General features: G+C 38.5%; 1 protein-coding gene across 1 annotated transcript in view; it reads right to left on the bottom strand.

Annotated features, from left to right (window-relative positions):
- LOC148070550 (lysyl oxidase homolog 2A-like) overlaps positions 1–24135 on the bottom strand; it is a 33980-nt gene that overhangs the window by 8122 nt on the left and 1723 nt on the right. The window contains exons 2-6 of the mRNA XM_087800661.1: positions 21047–21337; positions 17378–17553; positions 5984–6192; positions 2152–2368; positions 874–1057 (exon numbers count right to left, since the gene is read on the bottom strand). Coding sequence (XP_087656787.1) covers positions 874–1057; positions 2152–2368; positions 5984–6192; positions 17378–17553; positions 21047–21329 — 1069 coding nt within the window. The 5' untranslated portion in view covers positions 21330–21337. The remainder of the gene's footprint in view (positions 1–873; positions 1058–2151; positions 2369–5983; positions 6193–17377; positions 17554–21046; positions 21338–24135) is intronic.

Below are 24135 nucleotides of genomic sequence, written 5' to 3'. Positions count from 1 at the left end.
AAACATCCTTATCGGGAGTTGACGTCTTGATTTGTCGATGGTGACGAGGGAGTCTGTTCTACTCTGTTGCTCAACAATGAAGTGACAGCAGCAGATGTGAGGAAAACTATTCAAATGTAAAAGGAAGCTGTAAAAAAAACACACTGGAGAATCCATAAGGTCTCTTTTTTTCAGTTCAGAAAGACATTTCACGGCTGTACTGATTACTCCCACCATGCTGCTTGTATTCCGCGAGGAATTTCTTTGGCCAAAAACCACAGAGATTTATTCACAACAGCCGCACACGATCACAAAAACACTTCCGCAGTTATATAAGGTCACGTTGAAATTATGATTATAACAGTTTTATCTGCAAATTTTCTCTTTCATTTTGCAATGCAGTTGTTGAAGTAAAAAAATAAATAAAAAAAACACCCCAAAACTCACAAACCAAACACACACTGTCCAAATGAATAGCTCCTCCTCTTAAACCCTTTTTGTGTGAGAGAACATCAAGCATTCTTGCATGAAACAGGAAACACAATTGACATCTGTGATTGGTTGAATATGTGGTGGAATATTATTTCCCAGAGTCAGGTCTTGGTTAAGGTATATTACATTTTAATTTAATCTTCTATTCCTTTTGTTTTCTTTATTCAGGTCTAGAGTAAATGGCTTCAACTGGTGCTTCTGAGGCCAAAGATAAAAATCTGTCAACGACTTTGGTTTCAGTCGGCTCTCAAAGTCACAGCTGGTTAGGAGCTGGTGTGCGTGGCGATGAAGATAAACACCGATAAATACTAGAGAACAGGACATTCCTTCCTGCATTCTTCCGCCATGAGCTCTGTGGATCATGAATAAAAGATATCAGCCACCATTGTGTGATTATCATACCTTGTCCGAGTCTGGCACCGGTCAGAGCCTCTTTGGCGGTACCGAACCCCAACTCCCGACACACCACTGTGGCCGCTTGAACGTTCCAGTTGTCGTCGCAAACGGTTCCCCACTCGCCATTCTTCAGCACCTCCACGCGACCCTCTCCGATCATGGCGCCGCCTCTCAGTCGCACCAGCGGTTGCTAAAGTAAGTAAAGTAAGTAATAGTTATTTGTAAAGCGCCTTACTGGACCAGGGCCACAAAGCACTTAAACAATCAAAAGCAATACACATTTTAAAATACCTACAATTAAAAAAAAACAACGTTAAGACAACATAGAGACAAAAACAGGAGTCCCAGAAAAGTAGGAAAGAGTCTGCACAAATACAAATGTGTTAAGATGTTTCTTGCGGAACCATCAGTAGATTCTGATCCACAGACCTCAGAGCCCGAGCTGGGGTGTAAGGCTGGATCAGATCACTGATGTAAGGAGGAGCCTGACTATAAATAGCTCTGAAATTAAGAACCAGAATTTTAAAATTGAAATCCCTGAAAGAAACTGGCAGCCAGTGAAGAGTTTTAAGAATCTGAGAAATGTGAGTTCTTCTACTAGAGCGGGGTCAGAATTCTTGCTGCAGAGTTTGGTATTAACTGCGGGTGAGACAGCTCCTTCTCAAGAGATGGAGATCCAAATGAATGACTTCTCTTTGTCAATTTTCAACTCATTTTGTGTTTAAACCTTCCCTGTTCATTAAATGAATCTTCATCAAATTATTTTACTGAAATACATTATTAATAATGTCTGACAAACGATGGTCAGAACCTAGAGTTCTTGGTTAACCAACTGCACTTGTATTTCTGGAAGCCAGGCAGGTCGTTCACCTTGACCCAGAGATAACACAAGGGATACCACAAACATATTAGTTTGTCAGGCCTTCGGGTCACCTTGACCCTGAGAAAGTGAAAGTGGGATGACTTTTGCTAGTCAGATTCACTTCGATGTCCCTTTCCCCTTATTATTTCATACTGTGGAGAACCATGGCAACAAATGTGGAATTGAAAAGAGGTTTTGAGTCTTTTCCTGAAAGGTTCAGAAGAAAATATAGCTATTTGATCGTTTATTTGATTTTCATCCAGACAGATGACTGGGTCGGTGTCGGAAGGAGTAAAATAAAGGCTGAGCAAGGGGCCTCTATCTACAAAATCACGATAATTAAATACATCTTTATCCAACAGAGGAATCAAATTTCTCAAACAGAATCATTAGTAACACCGGACAAGTTCAGATGGACTCGCCTCCACTCTGTACGCCTTCCTGAAGCCCGCGCTGACGCTGGGAGCGAAGGCCCGTCCAGGGACGCAGCTGACCACCACAGGCATTCCCTGCCCACAGGTGTTGTTGCCCTTCAGCTCCACCTCCCGTCCCATCTTACAGTCGGACAGATCTGCCTCGTTGCCGGTGCAGTTGACGGAGAAACCCCAGTAGTTCTTCTTGCGACGCTTCGCCAACAATCTGTGTTTGTAGCGTTAGAAAAAAAGACAAGATGAGTGGGTTGTTGATGTTCACAGGGTTGTTGTATGTTGTGTTTTCCCAAAATATCTTTTTGAGCTAAATTGCTTTTCATTGTTATCTTCAGGAGCATCTCATTGACACGCTCTTTTAAAAAATAGAATCATACCACGGGTTTTGGGGCTTTGCAATACTCCCAATATAGTAGCAATAGTTCCCCTAAAATGAATGTTCTACTCCAGGGCCGGGTCTAGACAGGCATGTATGAGGGGGCAGCCACAAATCTTGAGGGGGCATTGTGCTGTTACTTACTTACTTACATGTAAGTTTGAGGGGGCACAACATTTATTTGAGGGGGCCAGGCCCCCTCTTGCCCCTGCCTAGACCCGGCCCTGTTCTACTCTCTCTCATAGTGACTAAGAGTTGTGGTTATTTTCAAAGTAATCTGTTCCTTAACAGATATATAAGTCCATTTTAATGTAGCGACATCGTCTTCATCTTCTTACAAAAAGACAAACTTAGAAAATCCAAATACTTCCATGGTGCTCGTCTATAATGTCCATTGTGTATTGAAGCCTCAACGATAGGAATTGTTCCGTTAAAAACTTAAAATAACCTGAAATGAAGTTTGAATTTCGGAGGAACTAACCATTAAAGCGTTTGCCGTCTAAGAGCTCCTGCCTTCAACCCTTGCGAACGTCTAAACATACTTCAGAATTGCACGTTGTTTATTCCCTTGATATTTTTACAGATGCTTGGACTACGTACGTAATGTTTATCCAACCACTTCAAACACAGCTGTAAACTCTCCATGTGATCATTCCGGTCTTCGAAATGTACTGTACAGTTGAACTTACCACAGCACCATTATAATTACAGTAATTACATTGTAATTAACGGGCTAATACTCATTTTAGAAAGTCAGTGCAAACAGTAGCAAACCTCTTTGTTGTTCCTCTGAAGTCAGTAAGCCTTGGATTGGAATTTAAGATAGAACAATGTTGAGTAAATCAAATATTTATTCTCTACCTGTGAAGATTTCCTCTGCATATTCAATAGAACCTTCCAATCACATGTTTTTAATTTCTCAGGGCAGGGTCTGGAATACCCGTTCTATGAAAGAACATCCTGTTCTGAAATGAACCCTTTAAAAAAAAAAAAAAAAGTATTTTCAATACGTGGAATGTGAATGTGTCCAGCAGTGAAACTGTCACTCACATGTGCACCTTAGGACTCTGATTTAAAGAGCAGCTGGTGATCTGCAGAATTTGAAGGAGGAATTAAACAATAGCCAGGAAACAAAGGTTTATTGTGAGAGCACCTTCACGTTCTCACGGCCTTCTTCTAAAGATGGAAGTCGTCCTCCAAGGGTCAGTGAAGATGGGAACTGCGTCATTAAACCAGCATGAGCTGTGTTTACAGCTTCAACGTGTTCACAACTTTGTTTTGTCTTGTAAACAATGGGTGTTACTATGACTAGAGCCTACACATGCCTCACTTTTAAGATCGGATTAGACGTTTGTTGAAGAGAGTTTCTAAATAATTACAATAATCTTTCACCATGAAAAAAAAGAGCATTTACTTTGCTGGTACTGGTACACATTTGTCAGAATATTAGATTTTAATGTGACAATGTTGTCCCAATAACTCACTTTTAGCAACGCACCTGGAAAGAATGACGACACAGTTTGATCCAAGGATGGACAACGTAAAAAGATAACATTCACAAAAAAAGTTTTCTTTCAAGATATTGTTATCCAGCATCTTCAATGTCATACCAATAAGAATGGTTTCTCCACTATAAACTTTGCTGAAGAACAAAGGTTGGGCGGAATAGTAAGACTTTACCATCTCGGGGATCATCTTCTTGCATAATCTGACTGAAAAAAACTGATGGACTGTGGGAAAAATATGCTCACAGGCCTCGGCTGCTCTGGCTTGGCAGTCGTTGTGTACACTATATCTCACGCTGGGGCTCCATCACATTATTCCACTCCTCTGGGATGGGAACCCTTGTTTTCAAGCCAGCACCATCTGTACCTCTCAATCAATTGTAAGATTGTTTGTAGCAGAAGCTTAAAGGCTACCATGTACTACAGTGTAGATTTATTTAAACTATATAGACTTGTGTACATTTGTTCAGGAACAATTCCTCTTGTCGATGCTTCAATACAAGATGGACGTTACAGACCAGGAGGAAGACAAAGACACGTAGTCGCTAGATTTATATGGACATACATATGAGTAAAGTTGAAATTTTGGGTGAACTTTTACTTTAATAATCATCTTCTATCTATATTGTCTTTGTTTTATTTAAGCCACTTTCTCTTGAGTTGTTACAGTTGTTACAGTTGTTACAGTTTTGCTTCACAGTTCCTCAGAATAGTTCAAGGATACTATACTTTATGGAAATTAATTTACCCTCCCTCATGAACTAAAATACATTCTAATGAAGAAAGAAAACTATATTATGGTTGGAACATACAGTATAATGGAAAAATGCCAACAAATACACATGTTATTAAAAGTACGACAAAATAAGGGAACAAACACGTCCCTACGACTAAAGGTGTAACAGTATTTATATTTTATGAATAAAAAAAAACAACTGGTACGTACAGCCTGACACAATACAGAAACAATTACAATTACATAATTTGTATCTATAATGATGGATTTAATTTGTTCATTCTGTTTAAAAAAATAAATTGAAAATTTTCAAAATGAATGAATTTTATTTATTTATTTATTTTTTACACATAGAGTTTGACATTCTAATTCGAGTTTTATTATCTTAATTCAATATTTTCTTATTTGTAGCCTTTTAAATTGAATCTAAAATGTTTATATAGCAACTTCATCAAACTTTCAGCCGATCATCGGAAACACAATGAAGTAAGTACTCTCTATTGCCTGTTGGCACAACATTTTTGAACTGAACACTGAATTTAGAAAAGGTATTTTTTAAATATTGGAATTAGGATATCAAACTCTCTGTGTAAATGTAAATTTAAACTTTAATTTTTCAATAAAAACAAATGTAATCTTTCCATACAGTAATAATACTAATAATACTTTTATACACTAACCACTAACTGTGTGTATTACGACTGTTGTGTGAAGTAACTTATTGTTTATTTCCCCTAAAAAGGTTCTCAGGCTAAAGATCAGAAGTCAACATGTGCGGCTATGCTTCCGTGCAAACTGACCTTCATTTAAGACTTCCTGACTAATTGAATCCAGGCATCTGTTGACGTGTTGACACCACAGTCAACAATGGCAGCAGTTAAGCTCAGAGGGAAACGCTTAGAAAGTCCAGAAGGGACATCGTTTCAGAACAGATAGCACTTAGTTTCACAGCAGAGACCCTACCTTTCCACCACTAAACAACGTCCCCCTGCCAGTGTTTGGCTGCTTGTCAAGAATCTACTTGTCTGTTTCATCTCGACCTCGAAAGAGTGTTGAGAGGACAAGCAAACTTGGTTATGTAACGGACAGTACCATCGGAATGCTTCAACCAACGCTTTTGTCCAAACATTGAGTTTTTTCTGTGTAAGTGCCTAGCATGCGGCGTCACGTAAATATCCATTTCCTCAATGATGAATCACCGCCACTCACTTGTAAGGTCGGGCGTTGAAGCGTTTCTCCCCGGGGAAGCCGTACATGCCACAGATGACCCTGCTGTTCATCTCCGTCCACTCGTGGCTGCAGATCTGCCTCCACTTGCCGCCGTCTTTCACTTCCAGAAAGCCCTCGGTAATGGGGACACGTTTCCGGTGTGAGTAGGTCGCTCTGATCCTCACGTCCTCCACCTGCACCGTCAACGCCTGTGGAAGACATGGTTGATAAACATGAAACTTCACCCAATTTATTGGATGTCTAAACAGTGGGAACATCTTTCAGGCGTATTTATTCTATGAATCTCAACAAAGTACTTGGTACACACATGACGTATATGTCTGGGAATGATATGGATAAGAATTTTCTTTCATTCCCTTGAAAATAAGTTTCCCTTATAGTGCCTTGACTATTTTGCAGAGTCACCGTGAATTTTCTTCTTCTATTAAGTAATTAAGTATGACACAGGAATGTCACTAGATACCCAACAGTATCATGGACATACAGTACATTCCTGCCTATAACTCCAAAAAGACTCTGATTATGCTGAACAATCACCCTATATTATAACAGTGGCTGTTATGTATGTGTTGGTTTTCTAGGTTAAAGTGAAAAGAGTGAGAGTTGTTTTGGTTGTTTAACAGTGCGAGTTAAAAACAGTGTGTGTTTGGTCAGTGACCTACAGCAGTGTGTAAGAAAAGGTATAAAAATGACAGGCTTCTCGTAACCTTGTCAATCTGGAGCGCTACGATATATTTGAAATATACAGTACTGTGTGCAAATAAAAAAAATAGAGCAGCAAAACAAAAGCTAATTTAACATACTGTAGTTAAGAGCCTTAATATACTGTTTTATTAACAATATATTAATCAACAACATATTTCAACAATTAATACGTGAATAGATAAACTGTTATAAACTATTGTTCTCTGAATAAATGTGATTTAGAGTGAATTTATATATATTTAGTTCTCATGTGAACACATGATAACATCCAAACTGGCTTCGTTTATGAGTTTGTAAGAGTTCAAGTGTCAGATTAACATGCTAGTGAACTAATATCACAAAGAGGTTTTATACATTTATGAGTGTTTTACCAAAAACCCAAGCTGAAGCGATTGAGGCTGTAAGAGGAGGGTCAACATTACAGTAGAAAATCTGGAGCTCATATCTTTGTTCCGACTTGTTGCTGATAGCGGTTCAAACTGGTCTGCTGGATTTTTCACATATTTCTAAATCTTTGTTTTTGGTGCAGTTCTCAGTTTCAACCTGGACATATGACATCGACCCAAAGACTTTCATTCTGTTCTGGTCTAAATTGTATCAGTATTATGATAGCAAATCATCATTATTTCCCAAAAGTCTCTTTCAGTTATGACACATAGAGTAAATATAGAGAAAGAATATGAATCAAAATAATTGTGAAGCCATTTCAAAACATACAAGCTGCAGCAAGCAAGATTATAAGTCTAAAAATATTAAATAAATGTGTATCATGAGCAGCAAAATAATGTATTACTTTTTTTGTATCACATAAATGTAAGGCAGTACGTAAAAAACAGGTTACTATAATAATCACTCGGAACAACAACGTGTACTACATTTAATTTTGAATTACGTTTATTTTGGTACTCAAAATATTTACCTCATTTATCGTCATAGAAGAATGATGGAAAGTAGAAGTAACGTCAGAATTAAGGTTGCAATAATCAAAACATTTGTGAAAGTAATAGAAAGTAGTGCCTCACAATTTAAAGACGGTATTATTGTATTGTAAATAATTACTTTGGAGAAGTAACTTGCCCAACACTAATTATAAAAAGAGGTAATTACAAATACAATTACAAATATTTTAAAATTTCATAAATTCCGAGTAGTGCAGAAGGAGTAGCGTCATAAAATCACTTTCTTGCTTGTGTGCTCCGGAACCCTATCATTTTCTGAAGGGACTGAAATAGACAAAATAATTGCGTCTTGTATTGTAGATCTAAATGACTCACAAACTACTCCACAGAATTGCTTTAAAATTACAATGTAGAATACTGACCTCTCAGTGAAGATCATGGCTAGGCTACATTTATACTATATATATAAATATATATATATATATATGAATGATTTCCAGAATTAAAGCTGCTGTCTACCGTTGTAAAGCTCAAGTTCTGCCTGTTTTTGGGATTATTTGGTTTTCAAATGTATTTTTATACCTATGTATTTCAGCTATTCATATCACAAAAAAAATACTGAAATTACTGTTTCAATTGTGTTTGAAAATGTAATATTTTATGCACAATTTCATCCAATTTTATCACTTCAGCATGAATTCAATGATAACAGTCAGAGCTAAACCACACACCTCTTTATGATCGACCCGTTGACTGACGACGACTCACTAAAAACTGACGGACAAAACTACCGAATATGGGTGTATCTTCTGAAGGGTCATCAGTTCTTTAAGGGTAAAACATCTTTAAAGAAGGGTTGGGGCGACAGAGTATAGGCTGCGGGTGGTCTCTATTCAGCTATTATGGGCTGTAAAACCATTTTCTACAGACCCTTAAATCATGATGGAATGGCGACCTCTAACCCCTCAAGCTTCTGTGGGGAAAACAACTGTGCAACTGTTCATTCCATCCGGTTTGCTTTTGTAGTATTTTCAATAAAGCGCACGTGTAATGCTGACTCTGGCTCAAGTGAATTACTCCAAGCCAAATTTACTGAGCTCTGAAAATACTAGACTTCCAGTCGGGGCTACCAGAGATATTCAAGGTTTAGCCAAAGGGTGGTTTCCTGAGGTGGCGTCAGCCTGAGGGAATGTCCACAGATCCAGAGGACTGCGGCGGCGCAGCAGGATTTGTAATGAAGTCAGGCTGACTCAACATTAACGCTGGTCGTTCCAACTGGTGCTGCGGTCAATGATGGTCTCTCATGCGGAGGTGTCTACTGGCTTCAGTATGACGGGGTGTTTTCCATCCCACCGTGGCCAGAGTGAGGTTCAAAAAAGCAGACAAAAATTGAAGTCAAGACTATAAGTATCCTCATTGAAAAATGATCATTAGTTTTAAGTATGCATTACATATTTCACTTAATGGTCACCTTCTACTTTCTGCATTTTATTTTAGGAAATTATTACACTTAAAGTGATGGTTTTCCAAAAATTCAAATGCCCATGTCATGTCCACTAACGTTTGGGAGTTATTTGTGTCTTTTGTGTGAAATGACATGGGACATTTTTTTCTGAAAAACAAATTAAACAAGTGTATATTTTACGTTTTTTTCTAGCGTTATTAACAATCTATCTTCAACTGGTTGAGTGTTGCCCTGAGACACCGGGAGCATCTGCTTTAAACGTCTTTAAGATATAGACTTATTTTATGAGATGTATTCTTTTTTTAATCCATCTATTGCAAATCTGTTAGAATTTGCAAGTCTATTTATTTGTATTTGTATTTCTTTATTTTGCACACTGACAATAGCATTGCTATGAACTGAGACACTCCGAACTACTGCTTCAAACAAGCCCAAAATATAGATTGTTTCGTTTTTGTTTTTTTTTCCCAGAAAAAATACTCATGTTGGGGCTGCAATACAAGTAAGTAAGTAATTTATATTTGTATAGCGCTTTTAAAGACCAGGGTCACAAAACGCTTAAACAATCAAAACAATATTCAATAAAGTATATACTTTAAAGGGCAAGTTAAACTGATAACACAACAGGAGTTCCAGAAAATCAAGGAAAAGCCTGAACAAATAAAAATGTCTTAAGATGTTTCTTGTTTCTGAAGGAGTCAGTAGATCATCAAACACAGAGAGAGAGGAAGATCGTTCCAAAGCTTAGGAGCAACAGTCTGGAAGGGTTTCTCTTCTCTGGTACTGAACCATCAGTAGATTCTGATCCACAGACCTCAGAGCCCGAGCTGGGGTGTAAGGCTGGATCAGATCAGTGATGTAAGGAGGAGCCTGACAATGAATAGATCTGAAAGTAAGAACCCGAATTTTTTTTTTTTTTGAAATAAACTGGCAGCCAGTGAAGAGTTTTAAGGATCGGAGAAATGTGAGTTCTTCTACTTGAGCAACAAGAGGGACTTGACAGACAAAAGTAAGCCCAGTTTGCGACTTTAATGTGAATGTACATTTCTGCCTGTAACTCCAAAAATACACAGACACGAGGGTGAGTGAAATTGAAAATTTTGAGTGAACTACCCCTTTAAAAATGTTGATACATGGATCACATCATTCAGCGTGTTTGTCAAGCCCTGGCCCACAAAGTCATTTTATGTGGCCGCATATGGTTTAGTCGCTAGATTAACGTTCAAGATCTATGTTGCTGTTCAACAGAATGCGTTTCAGAAAAGCTTTTGGAATATGCAGATGAGAGGAAATTTGATAAAAGTGAGTGGATGTTTGTAGATTTTGTTAACTCGTCGCGGACTAATGGACAGTCATTTTCCTTCAGTTTAAGGTGTTATTAAGAATTTCTTCCCAGTTCATGGGTTTGACCTAAGTTTAAAATGTCAGACCCGTGCATGATGGAGATTTTCACGTCTGGCATTAGGCAACACAGAAACAGACAGTCAGAGAAGGGTCTAAGGTCAGTCTTAAGTGGGCGCCGGTGTCGGCAGCTGCTACTGTTACTTTTGGCTCAGGCCGGAGGAAAGTAGACTGAGATTGTAGATTGTAGAGAAACAGACCGATATCCTCAGCCAGGCGTTCCCCCCCCTAAACCAGACCACCAGACATAAACTCAGCATAATCCTGTCCGGCCCGAGTCCAGAAATCCACACATTTAGACCAAGAGACCGTGTCACAGGGAAACCACAGTGCTATTGTCTACAGCAGGTTAAAACATATATTTAAAGAGTTAAAGTACAGCACGTGGGAGTCCAGAATATACTTTCACGGGCTTCAGTCAGGTCAAGCTGAGGCTGTTTACTTTATGGAAAGTTTGTTTATAACCTCAACGCTGTGCAACACAAAAAACACACATTTTAAATAAAGATCTGTGAGTGGACCTTACTGTAAAATGAACTCTTGACATTTACCAAACTTTCCAGACTTGTTTTTTCACCCCCCCCCCCCTAAAACCCTCTCCCTCCCAGGTCTGTTTGTAGATCTGTGAACATGCGACCGCGGTCCCGCCGGCATCTGACTAATGCGTCCGACTGCCGAGCATTTCTTGGGCTTTATTCAGCCGTCCTGCTCACGTTCATCCAACACGTGCCCCTGCCAGACATCGCCACGCCCCGCACGCACTCGCCACCCCACCAAGCTAAACATGTCCACATTGGCTGATAATCAGGATGAATAGCCAGAGAACTGAAGGAGCCCTGTTTTCAACGACTTCTCCATCTGCTCCGGCTCACTCAACCCTGCTTGTTTGCGCAAGTGAATCATCTGGAAACCATTCACGTGCACGTGAATGAATATGACCATTATGTTCTTTATTCCAAAAGGGAAGTTTATTCAGACATCTTGTCAGAATGTATGACCTACATTAGGTACCTCATGGAACCGGATGGAGGGATTGCGTCAACGCTGTAGACTGCAAAAGGTCTCAGGGGTCAGGGGAAGCCAACAAATGATTACTTAACAGATTCACTGAAAATGAAGTTAAATGATGGTTCACCCAAAAATCAAAATTTCCTAATTTTCTACTCGCCCTCAAGTCGACTAAGGGTTGGGATTATTTTTAGAGTAATCTGTTCCTTTTTAGAGTTATAGACAACAATGTATGTTCATTTCTTCGTCCAAAAGCACAAACTTAGAAACACCTGTAGTGCCCAACATGAGAAATTGTTCAGAATTCTTTTCAATATTTCATATCAAAACTTTGCAGCGAGAATTCTGACCTGCTCTAGTAGAAGAACTCACATTTTCCCGATCATTAAAACTCTTCACTGGCTGCCAATTTTTTTTAGGATCTATTTTAAAATTCTGGTCCTTACTTTTAGAACTATTCATGGTCAGACTCCTGTGATCTGATCCAGCCTTACACCCCAGCTCGGGCTCTGAGGTCTGTGGATCAGAATCTACTGATGGTTCTGTAGCACGTAGAACTTTGGAACGATCTTCCTCTCCCTCTGTGTTTGATGGATCTACTGACTCCTTTAAGAAACATCTTAAGACATTCTTATTTGTGCAGATTTTTCCCAGATTTCCTGGGACTCCTGTGTTTGTCTTATGTTTCTTGATCTTTTAAAGTGTTTATTTTAACTGTGTATTGTTTTTGATTGTTCAAGCACTTTGTGACCCTGGTCTAGAAAGGCGCTTTACAAATAACCTTTACTTTACTTACTTACTTACTACTCGTCTGTAATGTCCATCTTGTATTGAAGCCTTGATAAGAGAAATTGTTCCAGAAAAATAATTAGCAAGCAGTATGGAGGTATTTTAATGTCTTTTGGACAAAATTACAACTGTCATATAGACATATTTCTGCCTATAACTCCAAAAAAAAAAAAGGATTATTCTGATAATAATCCCAACCTTAAGGGTGAGTAGAATGTTTGAATTTTTTAATAGTATGACATGTAAACCTGAAATGAAAATAATCGGATCAGAACTATTTGTCCTTCAGCTCAGTTTCTGCTTCATTACTAGTCTGGTTTCTATTAAGGCAGAACGCACCTCGAATCTTTTCTCCGTCAGGAAAATCAAGTAAACTAAAACAAAAAGCTGATTTTGTTTACAGACTGTGATTATTTTTCATATTTTCTATAGTAAAACATGGGAGTTCCCCCTATCATCGTTTACAGTTTTCCATCTTATGAAACATCTGCCCACGGGAACAGTAAAGTTGTCAGATTTAAAGTTATTAATCGTCATAAACCCGGAGCTGCTGAAGTTGATGGCACCTGCAGATGTGCAACACCTGGACGATCCTTCCATCCCGAAAGAAACAAACACAACCTTTCCCCCCTTCGATCACTCTCCTCCCGACGAGCCTCTCCTGTCAAGAGTCCCACACCCTCCTCCTTTTGTTGTGAAGCTAAGAATGTGAGGAGCCGGAATTCTTGGTAAACTGACACTGCTGCGTCTAACAGAGGCTGGCAACCTTTGCCCTTTGAGAAGAAGCGAACACGTTAAAACCTCCGTAGAGGGTCGTGACGTCTTCTGTTGATCCTAGTTGGAAAAAAAAGCCCCCCTTTTTTTTGTTGCACATGTGCAGATGTTTTCAGTATTGCCGATCTTAGAAAACTCAAGTAGACTGTTTGAAAACATGGACAACTTCAAATTTCACTAACGGCTCAAGGGTCAACAATTGAAAATTACAACTTGCAAATAGAATTTAGTGAAAAAGATTAAAGCGAATTAAAAAATAAAGCACTTATTGTGGCTGTCATGAATTAATTAATAATTAGTTAATAAATAATTTCACACACCTAAGACCTGTTATCCGACTTTTTGTCTTGCATACCAGGGTCAAAGGTCACCAGCACAAGCCCCAGCTTTTACTGAGTAAAACCTGGTTTAAACAGCCATCAGTGGAGACAACTTTAAACCCAGTGAGGTGGCAAACAACATTGACTCTGACGCTGGTCAACACTTTTATGTCTTTGAGATTTTCACTATTATAACCATCATGCATCAGGAGTTAAAACTCCAATCTGGTTCACCAAGTCGTTTTTCTGCTCTGGGTGGCTTTAAATATTAAAAGGAAATTTCGAACGGTCATTTCCACCAAACCCTTTTTGACCTATGATGCATGCCGGCACTATGACTAAGGTACATTCCAATAGTACTTCACAAGTCCTGTCAAATACCTTTATTGGTCATAGAGAGTTTAATTTGTCAATATGTTTAAGACAAAAAGGACAATAGCAAATGTTCATCATGCATACATGAAAGTGGTATGATGCGCTTGACCTAAAGAATGGTTGTCTTGGTGCTCGGTTCCGTTTCTATAATTGCAACACATGCACAAAAAAAAGGTTCTGATTTAGACTACAATCTCTTATCTTAAAAAACATCCGAATAGATTCAGATGCCACGTCTAGACTATTCAAAGGTTGTACTTGTACTTCAAATTGCACGCACAATCATTTCAACATTGTTTCACACAACAAGAAACACAAATCCAAACACATCTGGATTCTCAGCCGAATCAAGAAAACACTGAGTCATCAACAACATATTGACCACAGCTGAAAGTGAAACAAACAACTTATTATAGATCAGAGAGTGACAACATGTTCCATTCCATTTCCTCAGTGGGTCTCTGTTCATATCTGGTGGAGACATTTTTTTTTATTTGGGATGAGACTATTGATAATAAATACAGCTGTTCAGGAAAATCCTCTTGAGTCACCCTAAAAACTTTCACATCCTGCATGACATTTATCAGGAACTCGTCGTCATGGCAATGTTTTAATCATCACTTTCTACCATGGAAACTTGCCTTAGTCCTGCTTTAACAAGTCTCCTTACTTCCTAAGTCTTTGATATGGTAGTGACTAAATCTGAGAGTCACAGCTGAAATGCTTACTTTCTTATAAGTTTATACATATTGTTTGCATTCCTTAAAATCTGGGAGTATTTGGTCTTACACCCTCTTTCAATAAACAAAGGACATATAATATATATATTATACATTCTTTACATAAATACTAGAAACAAAAGAAAGAAATTTAAATGTGCAGGAATGTTGGAAAACAATTGAAGAAAGTCGAAACATTGGAATTGGAAAACAACCAAATAAAAACATAACATTTATAAATCACATTAAATTAAATGAGTTGCAGGTTTGAAAACCAGATTAAGTTCAAGTTTCTGTTTACAATTAGATCTAAGATTTCCCGACTTACTTTCTAACACGTTAACTTTTTTGTCTCATTCCCTCTCAGTGAACTTATCTCATCAAATGCAGTGGATATTTGCATCCTTCATGAATAGTAGGTTTCTTTTGGGAGAGACCTTTATGTGAAAATCTGCGCAGGGATATACTCGCGCTTCATAAATGAAAGCCAAACTTTGTATCACAAGTTTGATGTGAAAATCTATTTAATATGTGTAATATTGAAAGCCTTACACTAAGACATGCATTCATCCATTTACACACACAATTCCACACTGATGGGAGTAGGCTGCGACCCAGCACATCGGCTCAACTATCAGGAACAATCAGGCGTCTTGCTCATTCAGAACCTGCAACCCTCTCCCATCTAAGCTATGCCATGTAAATCTTTGCAAAAAGTTGCTGAAATTGTCACACAATTCAAGTCAAAGGTCAGACAAAATGACTACAACAGGAAATAGAAAGACTTTGATTTGAAACATACATTATATATTAGTATTTAAAGCTGGTCAACACTTTAATGTCTTTGAGATTTTCACCATCATGCATCAGAAGTTAAAACTCCAATCTGGTTCATCAAGTCGTTTTTCTGATCTGGGTGGCTTTAAATATTAAAAGGAGATTTAAGCGGTCATTTCCACCAAACCCTTTTTGACCTATGATGCATACTGGACTATGACTAAGGTACATTCCAATAGTACTTCACAAGTCCTGTCAAATACCTTTATTGGTCATAGAGAGTTTAATTTGTCAATATGTTTAAGACAAAAAGGACAATAGCAAACCTAAAGAATGGTTGTATTGGTGCTCGGTTCCGTTTCTATATTGCAACACATTGCCAAAAAAAAAGGTTCTGATTTAGAATACAATCTCATATCTTTAAGAACATCCCAATAGATTCAGATGCCACGTCTAGACTATTCAAAGGTTGTACTTGTACTTCAAACAAGACTAGAAGACTACAACAGGAAATAGAAAGACTTTGATTTGAAACATACATTATATATTAGCATTTAAAGATCTTGCTGGCCAAGTCAGATAACTTGGCTGAACAGATTTGGCCTTGAGTTGGACATGTGAGCCCACAGTGGTATTCAGTGACATACTGGTCTCGGCTTCCTCACTATGACGAGTGGATTTTTCCACATCACGTACAGCACGTCGATTCATGCCGCGACTACATGCGAACACTGCAGCCTGTTGTCGAAACATCAGCTCATTCCAGGTGAAAGAGTTGCAGCGACACCTTTCCCAATTCCTCCTTCCCTTCCACTTGAAAGTCCGGGGCCAGACCGAGGAAATATTTACAGGGTGGAGAACCGCGCCGCAGAAAAAACACTAAACACAAACGACCGATAGAGCATTCGAACCGACCGACAAATCACGTCAATATGAAGTTATAATTCACAGTGAGACGTGCTGTTTGTGGCGCACTTTCATATCAGAACCGTGTTCGTCTCCACAGACGTGTTTACAGAACATAACACTTCTGACACGAACACATCCGTGGTAAGGGACACTTCCATAAACTTTAAGAGCTTCCAGAATCGCCGGCCAAAGAGTGTCCCTCGTCTATCTGCAGCGATTTTAACGGGGAAACCTTGTGTGCGAGTGAGTTTTTAAGACGTCTGTCCCGTCACGTCCGCACACCCACGGCAACTTTCCGTTGGGGTTTACGTTGTGCGAGCAGATGGGTCTTCCCCTCGCACAGAGACTGTGACTCAAACCTCGAGACTCCATTGGGGGGGGGGGGGGTCTGGGTGTGTGGGTGTGATGCAGCATGGAAAAGACATTCTTCTGGTCTCATCTCCTCCAGACGAGTAGTTTAACCATGATGTAATCTGGTTTTATCCAGGTAAATTAGAAGGTCATTAACAATTTTAAATGTCTGGAGTGAAGCAGACACTCATTCTTAAATAAAAGTGTTCTGGGTCCACCACAAAAAAGTTACAAAATATGTCAAAAAATGATGATATTTGCTTAAAAACTTAGACAAATAAAAAAAAAATGCATATTTTAAATTTGAACAAAGTCCAATAATCCCAAATGAGATTCAACTCAAGCTGAGGTTCGTGGCTAAAGATAGACATAAGATGATAATAATACCTTCTTGAAGGTCCAGCATTACACCAGATATTCCTCTAACTTCCTTGAAAAATAAGCCGTATCAGACAAAACACGGATCTTTTATGGCCCGGCTTTGAGGTTTTGGAGCGATTCATGGGATTCGCTTTGATGAATGGTGATAGGTTCGTGTGAGGTAACTCCAGAGTTCCTCGGTTCAGCGTCTGCTTCGCATGTGCTCTTAAACCACATGTGAGACATCACGCAATCCTTTTTCTTTCTTTCCATGTATTGCACTTCCACTGTATTTTGCAGCCCGTCTGAGGTGAAAGTAATGTATATATTGTATTAATAATTTCTTGTATACTTCTTGTCAGAAAAAAAAGACATTTTATATTTTAGGATTTGTTTTAAATGTAATATAGAAAAAACTAAATCATATCTACAGTCCCTGTATTAGTTAAGTCTAAATGTAATTACCCACATAAGACTCATCTCACGTATATATTGTGTAGCATTGAAGTCTGTGCACTTACGTCCAGGTTGGTGACGTGGTTTCGGATGAACTGGTATCCTGGAATCCTCTTGCTGTTGCACACGACACTGACGTCCTCAGAGTGTTTGCAGTCGGACACGCCGAAGCCGTTAGAAAGACACAGAGCCAGACTCTTCTCACTGCCGCTGCAGTGGACGTTGTCCAGCCAGATCTGACCTGCGAAAAAAACAGAAATATAAACAATCAATAAACAACCTAAAAATTGATATTTTTAATCATTAAATGTATCGTGTGATGAATTGATTTAAGGATTATTTTTGAAGAATAGAAACATTATTCAAAATCTCCAGAAGGATCAATAGAGTTTATCTATCCATCCATCCATCTGTTTCTTTATTTACTTATAGGCAGGAAAATAAAAATATCTCAATACACACCTGACAGAATATACAATTAAAGAAAAAAGAAACATGTAAAACATGACATTTTTCTTTGGTTATGATGATATATTTTCAACACTCGAGACACATTTATTTTCTTTCATGTATTTCATCATATAAAATCTGTTCTATTGACGATATTTCTTCTTTCTGTATAAAGTCATATGCAAATGAGCAAATATGGAAAAGAAATTAAAAGAAAAACTCATTCATGAGATGAGTTCATTGAGAGGGAGTGAGAAAAAAAATGTGTCGTATAAAAAACAGAGTTGTCAAGTTTTATCGCGTCAGAAAGTGAGTCAGGAAAGAGTTTTATTTGAGTCAGAAAGCTGCTCTTAAAAATGTAAAGATATCAAAAATGTATTATTTTTAAACACCTAGCGCAAGAGAAAGGCAGACCTGGCAATCCAAGATTTTCACCCCAATGACCCGGAGAGAATCTTACTCACATGCAGATACTTTTGGTGATAAAATGAGTAACATGTTAGCAAAGTTCCAGCCAAGAGCTGTTGTCATGGTTAGAGTTGATCGTCTGCTGAGCAGATGCTTGATCTGAGGAGAACCACAGAACCCCTGACAGCTGACCAGTGTCTGCACGTGTCTCCGAGGAACGACGTGATCACACCGACATAATTATACATCCTGCTAACCAGACTCTAGTCCACCGTTATGGAAATGTTTATCCGGGTGAAGCCCTGGCTCGGAGAAGTGCTCGGTAAACAGAAAACACGACATTGCCAGTTGTGATAAATCCGTACTGCAGTATTTAAGTGTCATTAGCTTGACTACTGGAAACAAAGTTAACAAGGCAACAGGAAGAACGATGTGCCAGATTGATCTTTTATTGACAATAGAGTCCCACAACAAATTCTAGAAAAGACTCTAATCAGAGACAGATCAATAAAAAAGCAAAAGCACTGAGAACATTTGTTGGATGATATACAAATAATAGGTAAATTTACTTTATACATAAATATTTCACTACACAACCTTGTGTGCGCAAGTAAAATGGAAAATCAAAAGTTCTTGTTTTGAACTCGAATTTACCAGAACTATATTACTAGTGATTTCCTAATTGATGGAGCATAAAGAATCAAGAAATAGATCAGGTGATTAGATTAGATTAGATTCGATGCGATAGACTTTATTATTCCCTCTGGAAAACTCCTCCGGGAAATTAGGTTTCCAATACATAGCAGACCATAGTTTCATTTACTAACAACAACACCAAGAACAAGAACAAAGGTCAAATAAAAAGAACAAAGTGCAAAAAGATTCACTGTTAATGATGAATATAGTAAGTAAGTAAGTAAGTAATATTTATTTATATAGCGCTTTTCGAGACCATATATGCAATATTCTTTCCAAAACTACAATTGTAAAACAAAGATTATAACTTTGCTTAAGTAGGACGCGATGGCCTTACAAATTGCATGCCAACTAAATTTAATGAGATGAGTTCACTGAGAGGGAGTGAGACAAAAACAAGAGGTGTGTTGTATAAACAAGTTTGGAGAAAGTTGTTGAGTGTTAAATAAGTTAGAAAGTGAGTCAGAAATTTTAGTAAAAGGAAGGTTTTTTAGCAAAAAAAACAAAAAACACGGTGTTGCTTAATTACTGCAGTTATTTAAATTAGACAAAAATGTAATAAGCGGGTAATAATATCAGATAAATAAAGCTGTACATGATTGCAGTAGTACAAGTATTAAGTCACACTGCAGGATGTAAATGTTTGTGCCGAGACAGTACATTTCTTGAACGTGATGGTTTGCCCTGGTCTCATGAACATGACCTAATGGTCAACATGATGCTGCCAGAGAGACACGTTCCTGTAAAGTTCCTGCTCATACGTTTCTGTTGCTGCTTTCTTTCCAAGCCTGTGTAGCTCATCTGTGAATCTGTTGGACTTCACATATAGACAGTGTCGGCCAAGTTATTTAAAGAAGTAACTTGGTTACTTTAAGTGACTTTCAAAGTAACTAGATACTAGGGAAAGTGACTTTTTTTGTAAGAGAGGGAGAAGGCCAAATGTGCCAAGTACAAGGTTGAATGCTGTGAGTAAAACATTCAGAAAAAAGGCAACGTCGATAATTAAATTTTAGAAAATACAAATCAAACTTAAACAAGGATTATACATTACATATTATTACAGATTACAACTGAATAGTGCATTATAACAGACATATTTTGAGAGAAAGTTTGGATGAAACATCAGGGGCATGGTTAAGTAAAATAAAAAAATAATATATAACAAACAGTGAGTAAATTATGAACAACATGAATAAATGGTGACAATAAATTAAAACATTTGTGGACGCAGGGTTCAAAGCCACAACGTGTGCTACCAAGTGAGTTAATCCAGTTGAAAGCGAGTAGGTGGATAGGATGGACAGAGGAAGGATGATGTAGTGGGGAGGGCGAGACATCAATGGAAACTATAGGCCTGAGTAATGTAACAAGCCTGTTTAAAAAAAAAAAAAAGAAGTTGTTACAGAACCTATTTCTGCAAAAAGTAATGTAGTTACTTTAACTCACCAACACTGCGTATGAGATATTACATTAAAAGAAAACAATCAATTTGTTTACTCACTAAAAATAAAATCACGGTTAAATGAATTGCTTCACACACAGAAGAAAGCGCTCTAGTGCTGTGAGAATCCAGGAGTTAATGACATACTGGAATCCTCCTCTGAAGTGGGATGCCTGGATGTGGTAGAACATGTGGCTGAAGGGACAAACCAATCGAGCAAGGCACACGGAGTCGGTTAGAAAAACCTAGTGCCAGTCGTTTTTCGCGGCTGGGATCCTCGTCTGTGACTCAAACAGATGCAGGGGTTCATAAAAGGACGGAGAAGGAGATCGTGTCTGGAACATTCCCACTCGGACACCCGTGACCTCACACCAGTGGTGTAGCCCTAATGAGGATAGCAGCGAGTCACAACGAAACCTACACCTCGTTCACCAGCGCCGTGGAACACATGAGACTCCATTAACAGGCCGCAAACATCTGTTTTATTGGACCGTTGATAAGAGACCTGGTGACCCTCGAGTCAGACATCTGAACACCATTAGTTAGTCTGATAGTGAACAGAGTTTGGAGAGAAAGTTGGAGATTGTGATCGAAACAGAATCAGCTTTTGTACTTATAACCTTCATGAAATCTCATGACTTTACACATGAATTTGACCTTTAAAATGTGTTTAATTCAAACACACTATAGAGATTAAAATTGACATTTTGTGTGGAGGAGCGTGATCGTATTTTCTTACCTTCTCCTTTGCCGTACTTGGCGGAGGGTAACCAGGACTGAGCGTCCACGAAGCCCAGCTCTCTGCACACCACGTGAGCGGCGGAGATGGAGAAGTCGTCGTCACACACCGTCCCCCACACGCCGTTGTAGAAGACCTCCACTCGGCCCTCGTAGTTTTTTCGCTTCTCTCCGGCCAGACGGAGCTGGATGGTCGGCGGGCTCGAGAGCGACTGACCGCTACACTGGACCAACACGCAGGCCAGGGCGGACAGAACGAAAGTAGCGGCGAGCGGACGAAGCATGTTGTGACCTGGAGAATTAAAAAAAAAAACACAGGAATAATCAATGCTGCTTGTTTGACAAACCTGTTGAAGCGTCATTGAATCAAATGTTATACCTGTAAACCAAACATAGCCTTTGATATTCAAACATTTGGACAAAATTAAATTCTTCCATTTGGAATTTAAAGTCTATGCTGTTCTGGAATGTTCAAATCCAGGATTATATATTATTTTTACACAATTCTTTGTGTTGTTTATTCAATTGTCAATTTTCTGAGACGTACTTGAGATTCAAGATTCAAAGCGTTTTATTGTCATAGGTACTACGTACCATGAAATTCTTACTTTGTATAATATATATAAGTATATATATATACATATATATATAAATAAATATATACACATTTGGAATAACTAAAATCCAAAAACACAGCAACAAAAGTACACGTAGTGCATGAGGTGGATGTGGATTAACTGTTGAGGTTCCATTAAGTCAATAATATATTATATTTTTATATTAAATACATTTACAGTGAGTAAGGAAAGTAATCAGAACCCTTTTCACTCTTTGTTTCATTGCAGCCATTCGCTAAAATCCTTTCATTTTTTTTCATCATTGATGTCGATCAGCACCACATCTTGACAGAAAAAAAACAGAAATGTAGAAATTTTCGCACATAGTATTCAGACCCTTAAGTATTGAGTAGAAGCACCTTTTTGAGCTAGTACAGCCACGAGTCTTCTTGGTAATGATGCAACAAGTTTTTCACACCTGTATTTGGGGATCCTTTGACATTCTTCCTTCCTCTCTAGTTCTGTTAGGTTGGATGGTGAACGTTGATGGACAGACATTGTCAGGTCTCTCCAGAGATGCTCCATTAGTTTAGGTCAGGGCTCTGGCTGTGCCATTCAAGAATGGTCTGAAGCCACTTCTTTTGTTATTTAAGCTGTGTGCTTAGGGTCATTGTCTTGTTGGAAGGTGAACCTTCGGTCCAGTCTGAGGTCCTGACCACTCTAGAAAAGGTTTTGTTCCAGGATATCCCTGTGCTTGGCTGCATTTATCTTTCCTTCAATTGCAACCAGTCGTCCTCTCCCTGCAGTTGAAAACCCCCCCATAGAATGATGCTGCCAGCACCGTGCTTCACTGTATTGGGCAGGTGCCTGGTTTTCTCCACACATACCTCTTAGAATTGGGGCCAAAGAGTTCAATCTTGGTCTCATCAAGACGAGAGAATCTTATTTCTTAGAGTCTGGAAGGAGAGTCTATGCAGGCTTTCATATGTTTTACACTGAGGAGAGGCTTTCTTCGGGCCACTCTGCCATGAAGCCCAGATTAGCTGAGGAGCTGCAGTGATAGTTGGCTTTCAAGAACTTTCTCCCGTCTCCCCATTGTATCTCTGGAGCTCAGCCACAGTGATCTTTGGGTTCTTCTTTACCTCTCTCACTATGGCTCTTCTCCACCGATTGCTCAGTTTGGCTGGACGGCAAGGTCTAGGAATTGTTCTGGCCGTCACAAACTTCTTCCATTTAAGGATTATAGAACCTTGAGGATTGAGTTCTGCAGAAATTCTTTTGTAACGTTGTCCAGATCTGTGCCTTAATTCTGTCTCTGAGCTCTATAGACAGGTGTGTCTTTCCTCATCAAGTCCAATCAGTTTAGTGAAACACAGCTGGACTCCAATGAAGGAGTAGAACCATCTCGAGGATGACCAGAAGAAATGGACAACACTTGAGTTAAATATGAGTGTCACAGCAACAGGGCTGAATACTTATGAGCATGTGATATTTCATTTTTCTTTTTTAATAAATTTGCAAAATATCTACATTTCAGTTTTTTTTTGTCTAGATGGGGTGCTGAGCGTACATTAATGAGAAGAAAAAAAAAAACTTTAAAGATTTTAGCGAATGGCAGCAATGGAACAAAGACTAAAAAATCGAAAGGGGTCTGATTACTTTCCGTACCCACTGTATATTAGATATTACATTTCCCCAATGTGTGAGTGTAAAGGCGTATCAATCAATTGTCTTTTAACCAATGGTTTAAATAACCGAAAATGTTAGTATCATTTGATGTAAATATGTGACACTTTCTGCTGTTTATGATTATCTATGTCCGATGTCAGTTTGTGACATTAAGTACTTTTGAGATGCAAATAAAATAATTCTTAGGCAGTGGAAAAAATGAAACATTACATTTTGCCAAAATGATCATAATTATTATTGTGAATGTATGACGTTTTAAACTTGCAGTAGCAGTAGTAATTGTACTTTTATATCAGTAGTGTCTAAGTTCTTGTGACAATGGATACACTTGGCCTCAATGGTCTCTAGTCTTGGGCTTTGTTTTAATGGTTTTTGGGTTTTTTCTTGGTCTTTCTTCATGTATGGTCTTATTATAGTCTTAGTCTGAACAGTCCATGGTCCTATTCTTGTCTTGGTCTCAATGGTATTTGGTCTTATTATAGTCTTGGTCTCAACTGTCCATAGTCTTGGTCTATTCTTGGTCTCAACTGTCTCTATGGTCTTGGTCTTGTCTTGCAATGTTGTATGGTCTCATTCTTGTCATGGTCTCACAGGTCTATAAGTGCAATTAGATGCAATGTCAAGATATTGTGTCTTCTGTGTGTTTTCTTTTGTCTCGTGTCCTTTTCGATCTGGAAAAGTCTTGGTCTTGTCTGAGGCTTTCTTGGCTACCATCAAGTAATGAGCCTTTAAGGACGTCAAAGTTTTTCTTTGTCACATAAAGTGTCTCGAGCGGTCATATTGTTTGTTTTTTTGACAGATTATTCCGAACAGTTGAGGAAGATTGGTTGATAAACCCCAGATG

The sequence above is a fragment of the Callionymus lyra genome, chromosome 10 (assembly GCF_982586985.1).
Source record: "Callionymus lyra chromosome 10, fCalLyr1.hap1.1, whole genome shotgun sequence".
In the NCBI taxonomy this organism is placed as follows: Eukaryota; Metazoa; Chordata; class Actinopteri; order Syngnathiformes; family Callionymidae; genus Callionymus; species Callionymus lyra.
This window is presented reverse-complemented; position numbering and strand designations above follow the sequence as displayed.